The following is a 24,490-nucleotide window of genomic DNA, read 5'->3' as shown; positions in this document are numbered from 1 at the left end:
CCTCTCAACGCATATTGAGTTTTCTTCTGCAGTTATAAACTTTTTTATGATTCATCAAGTTATGATAGTAGTTTATGACTGCTTTTAACAATCTGATCCCCCTTTACTGCTACTTTAGTCAGAAATCAGACATAGACCTAAACACCTAATGAGGGATTTCAGAGAACAAATTTCAGCAGTCACTGAAATAAGAAGTCAGTTACTTTAAAAGGTTGCCACCTCAAGCTACCCGTTAAGAAATTCAAACAACTCCCCGATGTTAAAACAAATGAGACCAAACCAAACACTGCAATCATTGAAAGTACTGATAGAGGAAAAGAAACCACAAACCGAATGAAATTTAAAAATCAAAACCTTTTCCAGCACTGTAGCCAGCCTACAAGAACTTTTTCAGGGCATCTGAACAAATGATGGATATTCTCTTGGCTGATAATAGGACTGATGCACGGAACATATGGTGCATATGTTATGTGAAGTGAGTAAAAGAGGATGAAGAGCAGAGGATGTATGCACTTAAAGAGGAACAAAGACATCAAGAATAAGAGAAAATATCCTGGAGGAAATTTCTGATGCCACTGAAGAAATGACTCAGACTCAGAGAGACAGATGACAATGCATGCTGAGGTAGGTGGCTAATGGCAGACCTCAGGTACGCATTCAATACATAAAAAACTAAAGGAAAAAAGAGAAACAGTCACGTTAATGAATCTCCTTGCCATAAAACCCTTTCCCACCTTTTCTCCTTTTTAATGCAAACTGTATACATAAATGTGTGTAAAGAATTTTAATGAGATGTACACTTTAAATGTATTAAAATGAATTATGCAGGAAAGCAGCAGGAGAGCAACAGATGTACAGATTCAAGGGTGACATGCTTAGTTTCACTTGATGAATGTTTGTTTTGTTGTTTTGAAAAATTAATGTAATGAAATATTTAAAGTGAACAAGAAACTTTAAAATTGACTTGGGGGATGGATTACTTCCTTACAAGGATGTGTTTTTATTAAAGAAAATATGCTGCTAGCATCTGAATCAGGACTCTATGAACAACCATTATATTACTCTCGACATTTTAAGTATGTCTTACAGACAACACGTTTTCAAAGCATGGTGTAACACCTTTTGTGGACCATGAGGCCAGAGAACAAAGTCTTCACAGCCAACTTAACGGATGGTGTTTCTAATTAAAAAGGTGGTGATACGGTAATCTTCAAAAACTTCTGCAAGTTGACAGAAAACCAAGGCTGGAACACCGATTTTACCCGTACCAAATTGAGGCAGTAATAATTCTAGATTTCATCGTCTTCCTTTCAGGTACTTAACTAAATGAAGGAGTTAGAAAATAATGACAGTCCCTCCATCTCAAATTCCTGTTCCTAAAGTGTCTGTTTTCTTATCCAGAGGATGACTTTCTGATGTTTCTTTTAAGCAATGGAACTTTTGGGTGGTCTTTACCTTTGAAAACTACCTGCCAGGTATTTAAATTTAGGCATTTAAACCAAAAGGACATCTGAAAACCAAACAAGAGATTCTCTGTCGAGGTTCTTCAGCTTTCATTGGCAACAGTTATGAGGGAGTCATTTGTATGTGCCTGATTCCCCTTTTGCAGCCTGTACAGCATATAGAGAAAAAGTACTAAGCCTCCGGCTTTCCAGCCTGAGGTCAAATCCCAGAACTGTAAATAAGAGTGAGGTTGTAATGCCCAATGGAAAGTGACTGTGAACGAAGCAACAAACAGGAATTATTAGCCTTGCCCACAGCGCCTCAGGGAATCAGAAAATTCTTATTATTTTCAGAGTAAGAATGTTCTTGAGAATATCCAGCCTTTCCTCCATGAGAAAATTGTTCATGAAGCAAGTAAAGAAGAACAGAGGAGGTTATGATGACATAACTTGCATGCCGAGCCTTTGAAATGATAGCCTCGTGAGAAAGAACATGAATCAGAAGGATTCTTTGATTTTTCCTTTTTAAAAAAAAAAAAAAACCAAAACACAAAAACCTCACATTGTCCAGTACTATGCTCTTTACCATTTAGAATGGCTGGTAGCCAAGAAATGCAAACTAACCACGTATGAATGATACAGCTGCAAGGTTGCTTCACAAAAACAAAAGAACTTTCTGTGGCCTAATAATGTTCCCTGACTCTAATCCATCTATGAACAGATCACTGCTGATAACAGCAGCTGCAATGAAAAACCTTCTGGGTAAAAACATCTAAATTGCATAACATGTGGAAATTGTATTATTTTTATAATTTAACCTCAAGCCTTATTTGTGTATCTGATAGACGCCCTCCCTCCCCCCGGTATCTTGATCCCCTATATACAGGATACACAAGCAGAACACGTTTTCATGGTGGACTTTCTACCAAAGTATATTTTAGTTTCATGAAAATTCAATTAAACAACAGAGTGCAATTATCTGTTTACTGGCAAACAGGCAGTCCACATTAGTTCAGCTCTGCTTTGCTGAACTGTGTTCAACTGCTCAAAGCATTCAAATGTTTCATTATGAGATTTCATCAGACACCCCTGGCTCCAGCACCATGGCACAGAAAATGGGATGCACAATGCCCACTGCTCTCCGCATTTTAGCTGCTGCTTTTTAAAAGCTGCCCCTGCTCTCTACAGAAACTGTTGACAAGTATATCAAAGGTTAGGATGGCTTCATGTATATATGGTTTGCATTATCCACATCTTATCTAGGCTGCTCCCTCCCTCCCTTTTTTTTAGCATGGAAAATTGAAAATTAAGTGTAGTGGTTTTGCTTTCGCCTCACTTTAGTCATAATGCCTAAAAAATCAACAGTGGTGGTATTTTATACTATACTAACCACATGCAGCCTTACATCCTGGTGTAACTTCCCACCAGTGCATACGAAGCCACCCTGTCCCTGCACGGCTGAGCTGGCATCCACATGCTGATGGCACAAGATGCATCTGATTGAATCGCCATTTAAACCTGAAACTCCTGATGGAGCCAGAAAAAGCCTTGATCCTGGGAAATGTTTCAAGTGAGCTGTCCCCCTTCCGAAGCAGACAGATCTCAGATCTGAAATGTCACGCACAATTACCCTGGAGTCCTTGATTCTGAAACTCCAAATAATTCCCAGCATTATGCAGGCTCTCTTCTTCCCCCAACAACTTTCAGGACCTGATTTTAGCGAAGTACAAGATTTGTCCTTCAGAAGTATTGGCTAAAATGAGAGCTGTGACTTAAGAGGGAAAAAAATACACCATTCATTCTTACAAATTAAGCAGCAGAATGCAAAGTATTAGGAAACAAATACTAAGAATGCCTCACTATGCAGGCAATTGAAAGACTTCCAGACTATTTTTTATTCAGTCCATGTTTGGAACCTCTCTAATTAGGACAAAACCTCCCTCTTTGTGATGGTGGCGCATATAGACAGCGGTGTTGGGAATCAGGCTTGCATTGTGATTTAGTATTACAGTTGTGTATTACAATTGCTGTATCATGCATGTGTTGTGATTTCTGCATACTGCTATGTCACTCTTCTAAATTAAAATCCCACGTAACAGCAAACATCTTCAAATATGTAAATTTGGTACTAAAACATTAAACCCTTCTGCTGCCTCAGACATGTTGGACAGACCAGAGCCTGTAGGTCAGGACTGGCAGATGCCAAGTGTCCTTGGTGCTACAGGGCTGAGGAGGTCGGTGAGTTGTGGGCCAGCAGCAGGGGTCTGTGTTTCTAAGGGGCCCAGGAAGTAAGGCAGTGAGGTGGTTCATGATATCAAGAGGCCGCTTTGATGGCCACAGACATAGGCCACCATCACAATGGCCACTGAAGCAGTCTTCTGGTGTTACACGTCTCCAAGACCTGGAGCAAGCAGGATCCAGACAAGCAAAGGCGGCTGTCCTTCAGGTGGTGTGCCAAAGAGGCACTTCACTGAGCCATGGACTGATTCATTTGGCTTGGCAAGGAAAGGCAACAGGTTAAGAAGAGGGACATCTGGGATGACATCTTTGACACATGAGTCATCACTAGTGCTTATGTAAATGATGACGGATGGACCCCATGGAGCAAAGCCACAGAGTTGAACCCATGAAGTTGGGTCCACTGGCATTCCCTATTGGCATATGTTCTCACCCTTACTGTCCCCAGGCAAGAGTCATTCATGTGATGAATGTATTAAGCTCAATGTGCAACACCCATCATTGACTGCTAGTGCTGGTCTGAGATGAAGGTAGAAAATCACCAGCCAACACCTCCTCCTCCTTGGAAGAGGGCTCAGAGGAGATGGCCACAGATGAAGTATGTGCTCATGAAGCTCAGGGAAGAATATAGTGGGTGACCACAGCCTTGTAAAGGAAGTTGAACTGAGCTCAACACAAAGGGTACTGTAAAGTGGCCTCTGTTTTAGATAAATGATACTAATAGTTGAGTGGAACACCTGTTTGTGTAAATGGACTTCCCTGAGTTACTCCACAAGGTGCGAATGTCCTCCTGAACCAGCTAGACCAGAACGGAGGAAGTATCTGCAAGCCCCAGGCCCACATAAAGTATAATAACTGGACAACTAATACAACAAAGTTGGAAAAGAGCAATAGATTTGAGCTGGCTTCAAGTCACATATTCCTTTCCAGTGACTGGGGATGCTCAGCGTCACGCAGGTGAAGCATATAGAGACCAGCCCTAAGAATCAAGTTTCTGTTGTGACTCCACTGTACATAACAATTGCTATACCATGTTGTGTTGTAGTTTCAGCATAGTGCTGTATTGCTCCTCTAAACCACAATACCACATAATGTCAAATATCTTTAAATAAGTAAATCTGGTGTTAAAACAGTAAACCCTTCTCATGTGAAATATCCAAAGGAACCTCGTCAAGGAGTATTTCTGACAATCAGAAAGAGTCTCAGGAGGAAAAATGTTCTCCGTGGGCTGTGAAAATTACACTACTTACAATCTAGTGCGCAGAAACTCCAAACTTGCTCCTTTTCATTTTTATACAATGAAAAGCCCAATAATCATAACAAAGAATATAAATAGAGTAGATTACAATCTGCTCTCTCAACTAAGCAGTAACAGCCATGGGAAAGCAGAGATGATGCCGTTAAGTGCCTTTCCCCCAACATCCTCTTCCTGTGAGCTCACAAGCCCAAAGACATTCTCAGAGCTGTCACCTCACTGTGCATGGAAATAAGCAACCAATTTTAAGGCAAATAGGGAGGGGGGAAAAAAAGGCGTTAGAAAGAAAAAGGAGGGGAAGCCTTTTAACCAGGAAATTAAAACCACGATCTAACACAAGCCTTAAGCACGTTTCTAATTTTGGCAAAGGAGGAGACTCAGCATCTTAAAGACTGTCTTTTCGTCTGGAATAGAGCTTTGAGATTTCCAAACAGGCAACAAGAAGGAAAAAATTTCAACACACACAGAAAAAAGAATGAAATTGAAAACAAAATAACAAAAGAAAAAAAATCTATCAGGATGTCGAATGCAAGGGAATGTGCTGAGAACTGGCTGTTTTAAGACTGACACAACTTTTAAAAGCTAGCACGGAAAAGGAGGAACCACTTTAAGTTGATAGATGCTTTAGAGTTCTTAACAAGAGAAAACAGGAAATACCTAAGGAATTGTTATTTTGGTTTTGGCAGATATTAGGGACAGACCTTTAAAGTGCCACAAGAGCAAAAGGATATCCTCTTTGAAAGGAACACGAGTCCTTTTCTAAGAGCTAAGCTCAATTGCAGAAGCCCGTAAAAACGAACTGATGCATGAGAATGTTAACATTCATGGCTCAATTCCCCATCCAGCTCCGCTGAGGTCTAATTCTAAGAGACAGGTATTTCAGTACAAAAGCACGTGCCAACAAATTAAAAGCAGTATCCAGATGGAAGATGCAGGCAGCAATGTTCTCAAAAATCGGCACACAATGGTAAAATATCAGGAAACTTAATTTCTTAAAAAGGTTTACGCCGGAAAACAGATTTATAATCTCTAAAACCAAAATAAAACCCAACAAAACAAACACAATCTGACTTCGAGAAGAGTTAATGAGCTTGAACTAAGATGTAGTACTAAAAACCAGATTTCTTTGAGATCTGCTAGTGAAAAAGTGTACGGAAAAGCTATACGTGAATTATTTTTATTATTCTTAGCACTGCAAACTTCCTACATGATATCAAGTGAATGTTCCCTTCTTTGGTCTCACCTTCCTTGTCATAAAGAATGGTCAAAGATTACTTGGTATATTACCCTGTGAGTTAATTCATTTGTGAGATGCTTAAGTATTAGGGACATTGAATGAAAAGGAAATAGATATGCATATTGAACAAACAAAAATATCCGAAGCATTCAAAGTATAGAAAGAACGGAACTGTTTTTTTTTTAATGTAACTGGACGTCAATATGCCTCTATAGATTTGGTGATTCTGAGGAGTTCTTAGCTTGTTCAAACAATTCAGATAAATTGATTTTCATCTATCCAAAATGACTAATTTTCATTAATCTTTAAGAAAAAGATTCAAAACTATCCTTTAAAACCTCGGCAGATGTTAGAAATGAACTCTGCTCTCTCACCCAGCTGCTCTTTTACTTTTTAACTAGGAGGTTCAGACGTGGGAGACCATGCCTGTTCAGAGCAAAAATCAAGCATGTTCTTAAAATTTGAGCAGGGGTTATTTAATTATGTGCTAAGAAGCCTTTCTCAGTCAAGGTCATCAATGACATTTCGGGGAGCAAAAAACCTCCAAGATATACATATATTTATACACACACAATCCTATGAGAATCAGCTTTGATGAAAAACAGGCTTGCCAACAATTCTGGCATGACAGGTGGGACCACAACTCAAAGTTTTCCCAGATTGTTAGGCTCTATCTTCATCAACAAAAATCAACAATGCAAGGCATATTCAAGTCAACATCTTTCACATGTATCAGAGCTCAAAAAGCCCAAGCAAAACAGACAAAGCAAGACGAGTAGCTGTCATACAGATTTAGCTCCAATGATACAAACTTGTTATCAAAAGAGATTATCAGACAACAGAAGGTTTCTCCTGTCTAATCTGTCACAGCATAAAACATTAAGGACTTCTGACTCTGCATTGAGAAAAGGACAGCAACGGGTAGGCTCCAGGTCCAAGCCATTGGCACTCTGTCTGCCTACCAAGAGTGGAGGAATCTGTGCCGTGTCATCAGCCGGCAAAACCCTTCTTTCAGGAGCGAGTAAGTGACAAGATGCAGACGGTGTCTGATCTAGTGCTGCAGGCACAGGACATGTAGATGCAGGACTGTATTTACAAGAAGTTCAGCCCAGCTGAGGCTGCTCAAAACCCATGGAGGAAATTTTTGAAATGCTGGCATAAAAGAGATGGTGACAGCAAGGCAACACTAGCTGCAGGGAAGACACACTGCACTAAGCCTGCTGGGAACAGGAAAGAGTGGTGGACAACCATTTTATTAATCAAGGTACTCTCTCTAAGGTGCTCAGTAGCAAGGAAGTGAGATGCTGTCAGCTGTGCTTCAAGCAGCTGCTTGTGCAGGTTAAGCTTGTTCTTACCAAGAAAGTAGCAGGTTAAGAAACACTAAAAAAGTAACAAAATGAGGATTAAAACAATGAGCAAACCTATGGTATTTCTAACAGCTGCAGCTCTCTCACAGAAAGCACACACTGTGGAGTTTCCACTGTCATACCCAACAAAGATCTGTCTGCTAATGGGTCCGGTGGAAGAATTGACATCCTAACTCACTCATCTCTTCCCCTGACTGATCTTTCTCCGCCACATCCCCCTTAGATGGTGTACACGAACTGTCGATAGACCCATAGCTGGAATTCATCAGATGTGTTAGATAACTGAGTTATTCTGATTTCTTAACTAGTGTTGGTAAGTTCTGACAGCCGCCTTTAATTTTATGAAATGCACTTGTGCTGGCTAAAGCCTTTCATGATGCCTCCTTAGGGCTCTATTACAGGTTTCAGATTGAGACAGGACTGCTTGGGATTCATTGTGTTCCTGGAAAAAGCACTAAATTACAACGGCAATTTTGCACAGCAGTTACCCCCAGTCTCTGCCTGTATTGCTCTTCCCCTGCAGAAGGTTAGAAACATGAAAATAAATAGAACTAAGTTTGCATTTGTTCTGAGGAGATGTGCAGCAATCAGGCAGAAAGGTTTTCATGCTCACTGCTAGGTGCAGGATCCGATGCATGAGAAATGGTAATGAGATAACAAATTAGCCATTGATTCAGACCCACCAGTGGTGACTGAAAACCATTATGTGGTGACTGCTCTTTTTTGGGGGTCTGTTTGAAGTATGTTGGTGGTCGTCATGTATTTCCTAGGAGAAAAACATCTGCTGAACAAAAACCACTATCAAAATCAATATAATTAGCATCTTTTTGAAACTCTCAGCTTAAAGGAAGGGTGGATCTTTTTCCTGATCCTGAGTTGATCTTTCTTGTGTGACAAATAGAAGCTTCCAGCTTCCAAGTTGTTTTTGTTGGATAAAGAAAGTTTTATTTCCCAGCTCTGACAGTCTGGCTCCGTCAATTAATTTTCATACACTTGGTTATATTAATGCAGATTAATGGTCGATAGTTTCAATTAAGCCTAAAAGACTTCAATACCTAAGTATCCATGCAATTTAATGGGACTGGCATACCTTTCACTTAAATTACTTCAAAAAATGCTACGATGTTAAATTAGGAACAAATACCGGAAGAACAGTATGGAGTCCACTCATAAAATAAGCCTCCTGTACATCACTACTCTGACAAACAGAAAAACCTTCTGGAATCAAAGACCACATAAAACTGTCAGAACATAAGAATCCTGAGTCAGTCCTCTCATTATGTATATTTTTAGGGGTACTGAACATTTTTTACTTTTCCAAAGCTAGCAAACAAGCAACATCTTGGGAAAAAAAGGTTTAAAATTAGACAAGCTCTAATACAGAATCATAGAATTGTTAGGGTTGGAAGGGACCTTAAAGATCCTCTAGTTCCAACCCCCCTGCCATGGGCAGAGACACCTCCCACTAGACCAGGTTGCTCAGAGCCCCGTCCAGACTGGCCTTAAAAACTTCCAGGGATGGGGCTTCTACCACCTCTCTGGGCAACCTGTTCCAGTGTCTCACCACCCTCATGGTGAAGAACTTCTTCCTAACGTCCAGTCTGAATCGTCCCATCTCTAGTTTTAATCCATTCCCTCTAGTCCTACCATTACCCGACATCCTAAAAAGTCCCTCACCAGCTTTCTTGTAGGTCCCTTTAAGATAGGTAGGCCACAATAAGGTTTCCTCAGAGCCTTCTTTTCTCCAGACTGAACAACGCCAACTCCCTCAATCTGTCTTCATAGGAGAAGTGCTTCAGCCCTCTGATCATCCTCATGGCCCTTCTCTGGACACAGATCTTCATTATTTTTCCATCTTGAACTATTGCTGTCCTGTCTACATCTTTTACCTTCTTAGCACGGAAATTAAATCTCACTTTGGATGAAATGTTAAAATTTACACAATGCTAAAACCAGCAACCTGGGTCATGAGATGCACAAAAGGACTATATTCGGTTGAAAATACAGGCAAAACATATATCAATGAAAAACTGCCTGCCAACACCTCAATCACAAAAAATTGCATTTAGCATTTTTAATGACTATTCTTTCTTATATTATATGTGGTATGCTGAAACACAGATAACTCGTATGGAAGAGGAAAAAATTGCTCAGCCTAAACTTGCACCCACCACACACCACGCCTCTTGGAATCACAGTCTCCCAAGGCAAAGGCAAGTTTCTTGGTGCTGCTGCTCACGTGCAGGGAGAATACTCTCTGCTTTTAGAGAATCCAGCTCACTTTTCATTGATTTCTATTAGAGCCACCCTTGGGGCTAATCTGAAATAAGATAAATTAGAAATGAAAATAACCAATGACATCAACTCCTGCATCAGTGAAAGACAGACTCTCACAATATATTTACTCCTACGCTACCAGGCTTCTTTTGAAAATGCTGAGGCTTTCATCACACTGTAATGTAAAACTCAGCTGATGGAGAATTTCTTGAAGGAGAGCACTTTGGAGGGCACATGCTCGCTTATGGTGCTGTTATAGTGGGTGAGCTTGGAGGGGAAAATCCAGACAAGAATACAAGTAGTAAGCTGCCAGGTCATATTTTCTTAATTTCAATACATGCTTTAAAACTTTACAGTGACAGTTCTAAACTATAAAACTTTACACTCCATCACAAAGTTATAGTATTTACTGAAGCAGGGGGAGGAGAGGGAAGGAGGGGAAGGGGAGGAGAAGAGGCGAGAATAGGGAAGAGGCAGGGGAAGGGAAAAGGGAAAAGCCAGAGGAAAAGAAGGATCAGAATCAGTGAATTCACAGTGTAATCAGTAATGTAATTGAGGACGGTGCCGACTGTATTCAGTAATATAATACTGTAACTGAAGAGCCACCGATGACAATTGGAAAATTTTTTTGTTAGGATTTTTTTGTGGTTAAAATTTACATTTTTTGAAATGGGGAGTCTTACGTGAAATGGAGAGTCTTCTAAAACTTGGCCTTTTAAAAGTATTTTCTCACACCATATCCATGCAATCAAAGAGTTAAATTACTCCTTTCCCCCTCCTCTCTCATTTTTCAGTTTATTTTTCTTTGCTGAACAGCAGCAATTCTGGAAATACTATATACTCAAGGATTATATAAAGGGTGGTGGGGGAAATGCTACCTGTAAAATGCTGTTTTAATGAGCTTTAACGAAAAGGATAAATGTAGAATCAGACAGCCAGCACCTTTCCCCTCCCTCTTGATGTCTCTTACATTGTAGAAGGTAAATTGCAGACACATCATAGGCACTAAGGCACTCCTAGTAAAATGTAGGCTGTTTTGCCTGTCTTTCAAGTTCCTGTGATTGAATTTGGGAAAGACCTTTCTATGATCTTATGATCAAATGCTGCCATTCAAACAAGAAAGACTAACAGAAATGGCCAAGAAACGTGGCTTTTACAGCTGCTAAGGACTGCTGACCAGCATAATGACATTGTTGTTGTGACGAAAAAAATAAAAAAAATCAAATAAAATGTTAGCCTCTTGGTTTCCCAGTGCTTTCAGGCTGAATTGCTTTTCTCTGTCGTGCAGTACCATTTGAGAAGGAGAAGGGAGGGGGAGAGACAGACTTCAATAACACAAGAGGCTCCTGGTATTCAAAACATATGGAAACTGCTGTTGTGATACTGCTCATCTTACTTTGTCTGGATGAATCACAAAGGGAAAGATCTTCACATGCTACTTCAGACACTTCATGCCACTTCACGCTCTGGGGGGGGAGCCCTGCAGAAGAGTCCTCAATGCTCCTCTGGTGGCAGGGAAAGGTTTATTTTTGAAGGGAGAGAAGAAGCGAGCAAAAGTGCCAGAAAGGCAACACCACGAAGGGAGGACAAGCCCTGTATACTCCTTTCTTGTAATATGTGCATTCCCTCTCTCATTATATTCCCTCTCTTGCTACACAGTCCTTCCTAAAGGCACCAGCACCAAATTTCTCCCAAAACACTTAAGGACACATCAAGCACCTGCAGGCTGACTTCTGGTCACAAAAGAACTCAGAAGTTTGGATACATATCCTCTCTTTGAAGCCACCTAATTCTTCACAAGCTCTGCCAGTAAAAATACATTGGGAGAAAAACGTCCATGCCAGCCCTGATGGAGCAAACCCGCCTGAGAGCCTCTGTGAAGCTGTCTGCCGCCCAAGCGTACTCGAAGGCAGCGGCCACCGTGTCCCCGTTGGGCCCTGCAGGCAGCACAGACCAGGCACACATCACCTGGGCACTTACTCATTTACAGCAGCATTCAAAAACATGTGAAAAATCAATGCTCCAATTTTACTGGGACATCTGAAAAGTCCAATCCCAGAGGCTTCCACTTCTGGCTGAAATATGGATGCCCAAAGGAGTGCGTCAAAAAAATATCTATTTGTACATTGTTAAGCTTCAATAAAACTTTTGTGCTTAGGTTAGCTGGAATTTACAGGCCAAAGGTTCAGACTTAAACTTCTGACTTAAACTTCTCTATACTTTGCATTTTAAAATGTTTAATGTGAAAGCTAAGTGGAAAAGTGTGAGGGACAGAGGAAGGAGGAGGAAAGGAAGAATTTTTCAATGAAATGGCCGAAAGGGAAATAATTCCCCTCATTTAAAAAAAACCCAAAAAGATCATGTAAACCACTTGCTGGATACTATTGAGCATAACACACTATGAGCTCTAGTGGTTAGTCTGTGAGCAAGCGTATCAATCTAGCTGAGCAAGTTGGCTTTTTAAATGAGTTTTAAACTAGCTGGCTCAGGTGTGACAATGCTATACTGCAGCAGTACGGCCTGCAAAGGAGATGTACTCTATCATTTAAAGTGTCCTGAAGGGACTAATAAAGTAATGCAGGAAAGGAAGAAACAGGAGGAGTTGTGCCACCGCTGGCCACAGCTGATGCAAAAGCAGAATTCCTCCCTGAAATCTGAGTCGTGTACAAATGAGTCTACAATGTTCCACATTGTTTCATGCTCTGATCTGCATGGTTTTGTTTGTTTGTTTTGCTTTGTTTTAAATTGCCAGCCCTTTAGACCTAAACAATCTGAAATTCAAGCTGTGAATCTTTCTGGCTCATAAATTTTGCCTGCCATAACACCTGCGCAACTTGTCTGTCTCCTCTTGGATTTTACAAGCGCATCCAACGAACAGCACTGTCCCTGGACCAGAAACTTGTCGACACTTCTCCTGCTGATGTATGAGGCACGACAGAATTCAGTGCACACGCCCTCGGCTGTGCTGGTTATGCAGCAGTAACATATACAACAGACTTTTTTATTCATAAGCAAATATATCTGCCACGTTATATAAAGGGAATGGATTTGCTGAATTAGATGATTTACACAGTCACTCTTCAAAGCAAAAATGCACTTTGAGTTAAAGGAAAAAAAATGTATATATTAAAATTAACGTAGATAAACTGTGACACAGTTCGTTACCACTAGATATCACGAATGAAAAAGGAATGCAATTCTCCATTTATGCTGCAGACTTCTGGAAATCTTAGGAAAGATATGACAGGTGATACTGCGACAGAAAGAAACAAGGAATGATCTTTTCTCATTTATATGCCATATTGTTCTCTAACTTCAATCTTATAAACCAAGTGAAAGATCTTAATCCAAACTGCAGTAATGCTGCTTTATACATCACGACCTGAATTACTGCAATACCACAAACAAACTGATCTTACGTGTTTTTTTATTACTTCCAGTCACAAAGTAATAAAAAAAAAAAACTGTGAAAGAATTTCTCATTAATTATACAGACATATTACAAAAGTCAGTCTTTCATAATGTGGTTATTTAAAATACAAAAAGATATGGTTCTCTTCCTAAGAACTTACAGACCAGTACAAGCTCAAATAAAAGAAGACATAAATATGTAACACATCAGATCTTTGTGACTGTCCCCATCACCAACATCTTTATATATTTCTGGAAAATGGGACCTTAGACAATGTCAGCAGTTCTCTCACACAAATTCCCTGACGAGCCCAAACTACGTGATTCAGCACTGATACACACCTGGTAATATCTGAAATACAAATTAGCTCATGTTCCTCCAAGACATAAGTGCATAGTAGCTACTGGGGTTTACTGGGTAAACATCTCATTCGGTATCCTGCTAGTTAAAGGGAGTCTTTGTTTGAGCTAAATGGAAATGAGATCAAGTCTTGAGTATACAGGGGAACTTTTTGTTTCCTAGAAAATATCCCTTATCTTTAAAGAATATACAGTCTTCAAAATCCAAGAAATCTAGGAAATTTGAAATGATCTTTGCAGCAAGATATGGAAATATGTGCTATGAAATCAGAAGCATCTCACAAATGTCAGCACAGCAAGGATGACTGAAGGTTACATAAACATAATTCTCGAGAAATAAAAAAAGGAGCTAAAGTTGGAGAAACCCGTCTTGTTCAGTGATACAAAATGACACACTTCACATTTGAAATTCTCAAGAATGCCATGAAGCAACACAAATATCGCCTGACTTTTAAAGGCTGTCTTTGAAAGGAAGGATACAGCCCAAGGAACACTTGATTTCAGTTGAAGCCACGACCTATTGGAGATCTACGGCTGAAGTACCAGAAGGAGGACAAGGCCAGCAGCCTCCACCAGTGGTGTGTGACAGCCATGGCTCTAACAGGGAGAGCAGAACATGCAGCACTTATGAGGCTGGCCACACCACGGAAGCCTGCATGAGCCACAAAACAAAGCCGCAGAGACCTAACAGGAAACTGCTTTCTAAGCAAAAGGTTTTGTGTTTTCTACTAATTCAGTACTCATTCTTATAATTTTCTAGAAAGTCCATCTTTATGACCATCTCCTGCAAAGTCTATGTGATGTGGGGACTGTCGTCTGCACATTGCTGAGGATGTGGGAAGCACCTGGGGTCCAAATCAGGAGGAGTTACCATGGCCTCATGGTCATCACCAGGACTCAGGAACTACAATTACAGAAGGAATTAAAGATCTTAACTGCCTGCCAAAGATGAAGACTGGGAACTGAGAGAAGTTAAAAGGATGTTGAGAGGGTTCAAGATGTAAAAGAAATTTCTGCTAGCAATGAGCTGAGCATGTGCATTCATGGAGCACAGAAAGCAAAAGATAACAGCGATTCCATGAAAAATGACAGTTGGGAATGTGAAACAGGATAAAGAAATAGAAAATTTGTTAAACAGTGATTTTTTACAAAGGTCTTTACATGGATCATATTTTCTGATACAGTAAGGAAGGATTTATATACTGCAGTGGCCAGATAACAATGAAAATATTTACAGAACTGAATTCTTAGAAGGTAGACAATACAAAAGATTCAGATAACAGTAACACCATATACATTAAAGGAACTGAGGATACAAGTGAGGGAGTTTTGTTTTTTTGAATAAAGATCATTTCTGAGGATAACAATATGTAAAAGATATACCTTTTTAAGCTAGCTTCACCAAGTATCACCAGTACCAAACCTATCAGGATGCCCTTTATTCTGTTTAAGTTCTCTGTAGCACTCAACGAATATCTAGTTTCTACCTTGGCTGCTGTTTTTTCTTGTTTAAAATGTCAAATACATATATGTATACAGAGAGAGCAAGACAGAAAGACATGAGTATTTATAGTAACGTATGACCTTGATAAAGCAAGGTAAACTGCCCAAGAATGTAGTTTTGGAAGAGTTTTTCAGTGTTCTATGCATATTAGTGAAGAGACAATTAGATAACAAGATAAAGCACCAAACTAAGAGACAGGGGCTAAAAAGTCATCAAACAAAACATTTTAAGATCATTCATTCAGAAAAACAATTTACAGCAGCACTAATGACAAACAAGATATCATTTGTTCACCCACTAAGAGAAAAAGAAATCTAGTGTAAAACGTTGCCACTACCCATTGCGAAGTTAACCCTCAACTGGAATACTGTTTTGTCATGACCATTTTAGCCACAACCTCCTAGAAAACATATTGCTCTAAATACATTATTCCATGTCCTCAGTCTACTCTCTGAAGCAAAGATTAAGTATTTGAATTTACTCTCCGTGGTTGGAGACTCTAAGAAATTAGAGAGTCTCTAAGAGAAATATTTAAACTAAGGAGAGAGGCAGAAAATATTCATTCATTCTGGGGAAATGACTCCATAAAAATGCAGTGCTTGGGCCCTTTTCAAGAGAAAAATGCATGGGCAATAATGATTAAGGCAAGATATGAGGTATTTGGAAATACTTCTGTATTGTTGCAGATAATTTCTTTAAGAGTTTCTGCTCTAGTAAAAGTCAGTCCCAAAATGCCACAGTCACTTGTTACTTGTGGGGTTCTTAATCTACACAAGAATAGTACTTCCTTCTTCTTTCTTTTTGTCAGATATTTGTAACCTGGCATTAAAATTAGCAATAAAAGCCACGCAGAGCTACCATGAAAGAGGAAGATTCTTGACCGTGTATTGTAGCATTCATGTGTCTCACTTTCTTTAAATTTTCCCTAAGATAGGAATTGACTCAATGTCCTCTGACAACCAAAAGTATTTACAAAGCAAACAAAATTTAGGAAGTACTTATAATGACTAGAAAATGCTGTGAGAGAGCATAATGGACATATCAGCAGAGAATAATTACTGCAATTGAAGCATGTTCCTGTGAAATTCCAGGGAGAAAAGTAAGAACTTGTTAAGTCTTTGCATTTATTCACAAAGAGCAAATTAAGTTTTTTAATGACATCCAAGGATACTGGGAGCTGAACAAAAACTCTATGCAAAGACTGTACCCTAAGCTTGCCCATCCAAAGATAAAGTAATTTGTTACTGACAGAAAAGCTCGGAATTTTTACTTGAACTCAGTGATTGCAACATGTGATAGATTAGCGGGTTTTCATACAAAGTCTGCTATTCGCCTACAAAAAGAGATACAGCACTGAAAGACTGTGGGCGAGCTACCTTCATTATTAACAGTGCCCTTCACATCTTGATGGAGAGGTAGAGCGTTACAGTCTCATGCATTCGTTTGCTGACTTCTCTGTCAGAGTGGCCATACAGGGCCTATACAATTAGTTTCACGTGGGGCTGCACTGTCTCTAGGAAGAAAATACACCCAGTAGGCCCTGGTCTGTTAATCTCAGAAAAGCAGGGCCAATAAAGGGAAAATGAAAACAAACACACCAAAAAAACCTCCCTAAAAGAATAATCACGCAAAGCTACTCAGAAAATTTATGAAGTTCGCATGGAATCTGCCAAGCACTGAGAGTTTTCAGATTTCTGGAGACAACTGTATTTTCTCCGTCTGGAAGAAATGCAAAGATATTAACTAATTTTTTATGGGAAAACAGTTATCTTACACTGTATATCTAAGGCTGAACATCACGAAATGCTTATTAGTTGAGCAAGCAGGTCAGTGGAGCAATTCCCTTTGGAATGGAATGAAAGCAAGGAGTTGGACAGAAAAGCACCCTTAGCAAGAATAATTCACTAATCTAGACGCAATACTGCTCAATTTACCTAGGCATTACACATCTGACCAGCAAAACGTTTCGTGTGCCAGAAAACAACCTCTACATTGTCACCGAGTTGAAGCAGAGTGGTCTGGAGCTGCAACTGCTCAGTTCTACAGTTTATAAGAGACAACAGACAGTAGTTGAAGTTAGAAAGTCAAACAAGGAATTATATAGTTTTCCCTTGGGAACATACAGAATACAGATGCTCTGGAGTGCCCTGTGTGCCCTTCTCTCCTTGCAGACACAACATTGCTTTACCCTTTCCTGCCGTATTGTCGGCCTGGGCCTACGTGAGACTCTTGGCTGTGCTCAAACATCCAGGTACACAACAGTGACTTTCTATCTTACGTCCAACAAAAAAAATGCACACAGTTAAATTTAAATCTCATTTGCCAAGGAAACACTAGTCGGGAAAGAGCTCTGTATTCAAAATGAATGTTTGAGATAACTCTTTGGGAGGATATAACTAAGTCATGGTCCATGGTTTATTCATCGGGAAAGCCAGAGCTACAGTGCCCAGTCTTTCTGATGGGCTATTCAGCATCATGTGAAAGCCGCCTACTCCAGTCCTCCTTGCATCGTGTACTTGGTAACCAGGTACAACCGCCCCCACAACACGCAAACACTTTATCCTACAGACATGGTATTTCCACACACATATATCCTACTGTGTCACCAGGATCACATCTCAGGGAACGCAGCTTGGAAGGACAGCGTGGATGGAAGCTAGCTGCTGAAAGGGTCTGTCTGGTCCATAATCCCACTGCCTCAGGAACCACAGTAGTACAAAATGGCCTGAAGCCAGGCTAATTTCCTTCTCGATGGGCCTCATGCAACCTGTTACTAGCTGGCAAGTGTGAACAAGAACACCCAGAGCTCGGGGGAGCGAAGATGTGGACAAAAATGTAAAACCCTCCCAAGTTCACTGCTATGCCTGAAAGAAATCCAGCTGAAAATCCTAAATCAATTTAATTTAACCCTAAAAGCATCGGTTAATTCTCACTTGCAGTAAGATCATGTCTTGAGCAGTAGAGGTTAATAACACATAGTGTTGCGTACTTCTGCTAATGTTCTCCAGTTCCTCAGTTTTAAACTGAAATCCATAAAGAGGTCACAGCAATAACTAGTGATTATTTTCATTCTATGCCAATTACTGAGATGCTGGGAGGATAATTTTCAGACTCTGATTATGATTTTCCAAGTACACTAGGAGACTTGATTTTCCTTACTTCTCCATGCAGGAAGATAAGCAACTGCCGGGGGGGATAAAACAAGATGCTTCTGTCTTTGCTGAGAGGCTTAAATACAGGTTCATAGCACAGATGTATAGAGTAGAAGCTCTAACAGGAAACTACATCAAGAAGAAGAAACTAGGACTGAGTGTTTTTTGCACTGGATCAAAGGTAAAAGAATATGAGTGGCCAGTATCACTTGAATCGACCCAACTGCTCCAGCGATCATGTTTGTCCTCTGGCTTCTTAAAAAGTGGAGGAATGAATACGAAAAATCTTTTAAATATGGATTTGAAGAGTGTCCTACTCTGAAAATGAGGCACAAATATTCTCTTTTATGTGGATCAAATACAACGTGATAAAGTCTAATTATCTGTGTTTGGAGCTACAAAATCTGTCCTCCAAAAATGGAGAACAAAATGGGATCTTACAGATATCTAGTGCGTAGTTAAGTGAGTTCAGTTACTGGTTCAGTGGCTTTGCCCCAAGCTGCACTATGCTTTATCTGCGTCTGAACAGTACTCGGGTAAATGAAAACTCTTAAAATAGTCACTTCCCAGCTCATCTTTGCAACTAAATGCCACCTGATCACAGCAATCATGAGAAAAACATAGCAGACAATTTTCCCACATGGACACCTTCTTCAGGAAACTAAGAGCTGATTCATGTCCTTTAATTGAGACAGCAGCAAGTTATAAGCACTAAAATCCAATTTCAGTGTATCTCTTGGAACAAAAGTAAGTAATCATGCTATCCTATCACGACTCCTATTTTGATGTCCCACATTGTTCATGTCGAATACTCAGTATATTCCTGACTAATTTTTTTTAATTTTTTTTTTAAAGAAGAAAAATACTTCCAACTGCTAGCTTTCATTCTTTACCATGTAGCTTTTTTGTTTCAAGCAGGCATGGCAAGAATATTTTGCTTTATTTCTGGCTCAAATAATGTGTCCTCTCTGAGAGAACGGGGAATGTGATCATGGAGCATGCAGGAATGAAGCTGCACTTACTGATTCCTTGCTATTCACACTCTTTCCATTGGGTGTTGCTATGATATTAAACAGGTTACTACTGGGACTCAATGTATGCATACAGAAAGGTATGCCAAATGCTTAAGGTCCCTGCCTATGTTGCTTTGCCCATTGTTATACGCAGCCCGAGTCTGTTGTACCTCACAAAGTTCTATCTGTCACTAAACTTTGCACAGCTGATATGGCCACATAGATGACACATGAAGCTTTCAAAAGCAAGATACTGGTTGGAACTCAGCTTTCGATGTGGCATGGACATACCAATGAACGTATTCTATGAGTATTGTCAGAAAATGTCAGGATTTCATTAAGTTATGGCAAGTACAAATGGCATAAAATCACTTTGTATTTGAAATATCCTCAGTTAGTATTAACAGCTGTTGCTTTTAATACTAGTAACAGTAACTAGTAACACTAACTAGTAACTGTAGTGAATAAAAATTTACTAAAACCTGAAATCCTGGCTGTTTTAGAAACCATAATGCAGTTGCTGATCTAGTTATATTCCTAGTTTGTTAAAAAAGCACTGTCACTTACTTATGCGGCCTTTGACCTAACTTGAAAAAAATCACGCACAATATATGCATATAAAAGGAAAAAAGCACAGTAATAGAACATGATTTTTATATGTACTTAAATTTACTGCTGTCAGGCATAAATGCTTGAATAATACAAAGTTGAGCAAGGAAGAAGCCTCTATGGGTCATAAAGGATAGTCTTCAAGCAGGGTAGTCGTATGCCCCCTTAGCAACGCCAGTAACATAAGCCATTCTCAACATAAATTCCAGCATTTCTGTATTCTACACTCTTCAGTGAATTTTAAATTATGATAATGATGGCTAGACTTACCTGGTAGACCGGGTGGGGTTTTCAGGTATTTGCCATTAAAATGTTGAATTACTACTTCACATTTTTCTGTAGACTCCATTCTGGAAAAGAGAGTGGGATGGGGGTAGAGGCAATACGTGTTACTAGACTGTCATGAAAGTGCTCAGTCAGCAAAAACAAAAAGAAAAAGGAGAAAAAAAAAAAGGACAAGCACAGATGCTGAGAGAAATCTTCAAAGCTGTTCTTGCTGATTTTTGCAGAGAAACTGGTTGAGCTCATTACGGTACGGTGTGGCTCGCGAGGAGGACCTGCCACCCTCAAAGCCTGCAGCTGCGCTCCCGGCCGTGTGTGAGCCGCAGCAGTGTCAATGAACAGTCCCCTTTTGGCTCCGGGGGATCACCCTGAACAAGGACATTCTTTATGCTCTCACGTGCTGCTTGGAAAGGCGAAGGACGTGTTTCTAGATTCCTTGTGCACCCAAAATAACTTCAAATGGCATGAAAAAAAATACACAGGATTTGGAGAAAACCCCAGAGGATTAAGCAACAATCAGTAAGGATTAGAAGGTTAAAAAAATAACCCGCAAAGACAGACTGTATAGCAAAACCAAGGACAATGCATATATGCCTATTACAACATAAAGACAAATTTTCAATGAAGACAGTAATTTACATGTAATACTGGCAGGTGAAATGCCTTACTGTTCAGCTCATATGACCTCAAGATAACTTTCAGCATTGAGACATTAAAGCATTACCAGTAAACTAGTGCATATGTTATTGAAGAAACCGTAAAGAATACAACGCTACTAGTCAAATCCAAAACCATGGTTACACCACATCGGGCAATTCACCATTCTTTCAGGTCTTGTAAACCACAGAGTGGGTATAGCAACATGTGTAAAGAAGACAGACAGAAATGGAAAGCTAATAACTGAGAAAAATAAAAATCATATTGCTTCTGTTTTTCTTAGAAAAACTGAGTTTAAAAACCAAATTCAATGCTCCTTCAATACACTAGTGCTTACCTCCAGTTACTCTCCGTAATAAAACTCCACATAAATATTGCTTACTTCTCACCAGGCTAGATCTTTTTAAAATGAATTTAACCAACACCCTTCCTGTCACACGGTTTTGGGAAAGAGTAACATGCATTCTGCTGGGCTCTCAGAGTTTAGAGCAGCAGTTGGTGTCACAGGGTAAAAGTTTGCCAGAGTTCAAAAGACCACACCACCAACAACAACAAAATTACATTAAAAAACAAAACAAAACAAAACTCCCGATTGCCTAATTAATTCGCCAAGCAAGTCAAAGTCTTTTGTCAGTTTGTTTCAGGTAGAATCATTAAAAATTGTCCCTTCCAGGTTGTATCACTGCGTACCATGTGGGCTGGGCCATTTCTACAAGCACAAAGACAGCAACTTAGATTGTTCGCTTTGGCTTCATTCAGATTTAACTAAGCGAATGTCTGCACTGAGCCTTTAGAGACTCTTGTCTCTGAAAGAATAAATGCAATAAAAGTCTGTTTTCTGTAGCTGCAGGCGCTTAGTGTCAAACCATGTTATGTTGCACCACACAGCAGCGACAATTTCATTTTAATACATGGGGCACATTTTAACAAGCCAAAGCAGTCCCTGCAAAGAATGCAATATATAAGCTGCCAAGTGAAAGAGACTCAGTGCACTTCATGCATTTTATGTGGGAAGAGAATAAAAGTGAAACCCACAGTGTTCTGGGATAAAAAGGCCATCATTCCAATAGCACCCTGAAAAAGAATGTGCACATTTTCTTCTCAAGTTTCACAATTAACGGCTCTCAAATGCCATTGCTAGCTATCTGTAATCTGGCACACGCTTCGCTTGAAACCGACACTGGCATTATCGACTCAGTTTGAAAAGGCAGCACAACAGACAAAGCCGTCTATACACGTTCCCTTCAAATGTGTTGCTGAGTAACAACTGCCTCCATCCCTCGTCTTCCCTACCTGAGTTCCCGTGTGCTTTCTGCACCGTGTGCCTCCGGGGCAGACCTTCCTCCTGGCCGTGCTGAGGCCGGCCCAGCAGCTGCTCACTAATCAGGGCTGCACCTATCCCAGGGCCACCTAAGTATGAATTATCATTTTCACTTGTCCACAATACCTGGTTTTTTTAGAAATAACCCTTCCAAAATGTCTTCTTCAGGATGATTAACTCACTGGCTGACTGGGAAGAATTGGAAAGGAAGTGACTTAAAAAGAATCTGAAAAGGAAGACTGTTTTTATGATTTTTTTTTTTTTTCTGGACATAGTTTGCAAACGTAAGATATTTCAATGTGATTAGTAAAAGAACAAAAAAAAATTGGGGGTGCTTAAGCAAGTGTCACAACCAAATACTTTGATGTTCATGTCTTGCTATTAAATTTATTTATTTTAGATCGCTTAGAATATGTATATTACTCTCTCTACAGACCACAGTGGCTCCAAAGTAGTCATTATATGTTGTTATAAGTAATAGGGAATGTTTACTATGGAAAAAAAAAGGTAGAAGGAATTTTTTAAAAAAACCTAAAGCTCTTACACATGCTTATTACAAAGATTGATGCAGTGTCAAGAAACAACTTAATAAAATTTATATACAAGGAATAACATGATGATTACACAATTATTACATGAGAAATATTCAGTACCATGTAATTACCAGTTAGTGGTAAAATGTGGGTTTGGTTTACATATACCCTATAGTGACTTTGCTTAATAATGTAAACGAGACTCAGGACTATATGTTTTTTATATCCAGAGTAAATATTTAAAAATTAAATTGTTACTACCACATTTATGTTATGATCAGCATATGAATATTGTTGTTTTGTTATATTTATAAGAACAGGGATAATAAATCTTGGGGGGCAGTGTTTCTTTACTATTTAAGGCATTTTACAAAGACGGAAGTAGGTAGATAGTAGCAATATTATACAGCGTAAGAGTCCAAAGAATTGAGGCCATAATTAGAATATACACCAGAGTGGTGACAAGAACCAGATAAATTTGAAAGAGAAATTAGGCAGAAATGTTTAACTGCAAGGAAGATGACCCACTGGCACACATTAGATAGAAAAGAAGTGGCTTGCTTTTTCTGGTTGATCACTTCTGAAAGTTGTATTTTAGTAAAAGGCAAGCATTATCTCAATATTAGGTAACTGGGAGTATTTCAACTGTCTGTGATATAAAAGAGGTCAGGGAAAATGATCTTCAGGTCTTAAATACTCGAAAGCTACGAGATAGGTTTGATTAGTATGAGACTTCTTAGCACCTCCTTATGTTCTACTCTTCATCATTCTACAGCAACATGTTCATTAATTTCTTTAATTTATTTTGCTAATTTAATTCCAGGCATTCTAAGATCCTGATATGGCTGCAACTTGTGATTTTCTTCTCTCCTGTAACTGACTTAGGTATCTTATGTCCCCATCTTTTCAGATGGTAAGAGATTGCTTCAAGATGTTTGTGCTTTTTGGGTTGAATCCATTTTATGCAGGAAAAACTGTTCCCTTTGTCATTTACTGCCTAGGAAGAGAGATTAATTTTGACGAGTTCTCCTCATTGCTCATAAAATATATCTTTCCCCAACACGTCTTGCCTGTATATGCTTCATGTTCAGTCCTGTTTGCATGAACAACAGGAGCTTGTTTACTATCTCAGGTGAGTATACAAAATCTGCAGAAACCACTCCAGTGAGGAGAGGATAGGGTCCTCTTCTCTGGGAATATGGTCCATGCTATACCTTGCAGCATGACCCATTATGCCAAGGTGACCGTTCTGAGCTGCCTGAGTGAGTATCTCTGCATAGAGCAACAGTGCTTTCCATGGAGAAACCTCTTCGTTTCAGAAGAAATCTGATATAGCTAAATGACACCTACATTATCCTGAAAAACCCTGAAAGATGCACGCTTCCTTTGAGGAAAAGAACATACAAATCAAAGACTTCGATCTCTCAATTTGCGTCAGTGGAAAATGGAGCACATCCATAACTACTGAAATCCGTGCAAAACTTCTATAAATAGAATAATGATCCTGTGGGGGCTCAAAATCTCGTTTCCCATTTTCTGTTGCTCCCCTTCAGTTGCCCAGTCGAATCCTATTTCCAAAACTAAATTTAAGACATATAAAACAGAGACAAGCGGGAGATAAGTTTAATAGAAAACGTATGCAGGCAGAGAAAAGCATCCCATTGAAAGTTCTTCCAGAAGAACAAGGTAGGGAAAAGACAAGGATGAAGCCCAAACTCCCAACAACAAAATGGGTAAATGCTCCATTGCAGACCCCCCAGCTCATCACAAAGGGATGGAAGTATCTCCGCGCTCTATCTTTTTGCTCGGAGATGATAGAGACAGCTAATTGA

General features: G+C 39.6%; 1 protein-coding gene across 4 annotated transcripts in view; it reads right to left on the bottom strand.

The window, feature by feature from the left end:
• Window positions 1–24,490, bottom strand: part of RBMS3 (RNA binding motif single stranded interacting protein 3) — a 609,999-nt gene that overhangs the window by 126,927 nt on the left and 458,582 nt on the right. For all 4 annotated transcript variants that reach the window (XM_063325233.1, XM_063325234.1, XM_063325235.1 and 1 more), the window contains one exon: window positions 20,136–20,215. In XM_063325233.1, the coding sequence (XP_063181303.1) occupies window positions 20,136–20,215 (80 nt within the window). The remainder of the gene's footprint in view (window positions 1–20,135; window positions 20,216–24,490) is intronic.

Source organism: Chroicocephalus ridibundus, chromosome 2 (assembly GCF_963924245.1).
Source record: "Chroicocephalus ridibundus chromosome 2, bChrRid1.1, whole genome shotgun sequence".
NCBI lineage: Eukaryota > Metazoa > Chordata > Aves > Charadriiformes > Laridae > Chroicocephalus > Chroicocephalus ridibundus.
The sequence above is the reverse complement of the archived record's forward strand: the minus strand, read 5'-3'. Positions and strand labels throughout refer to the sequence as shown.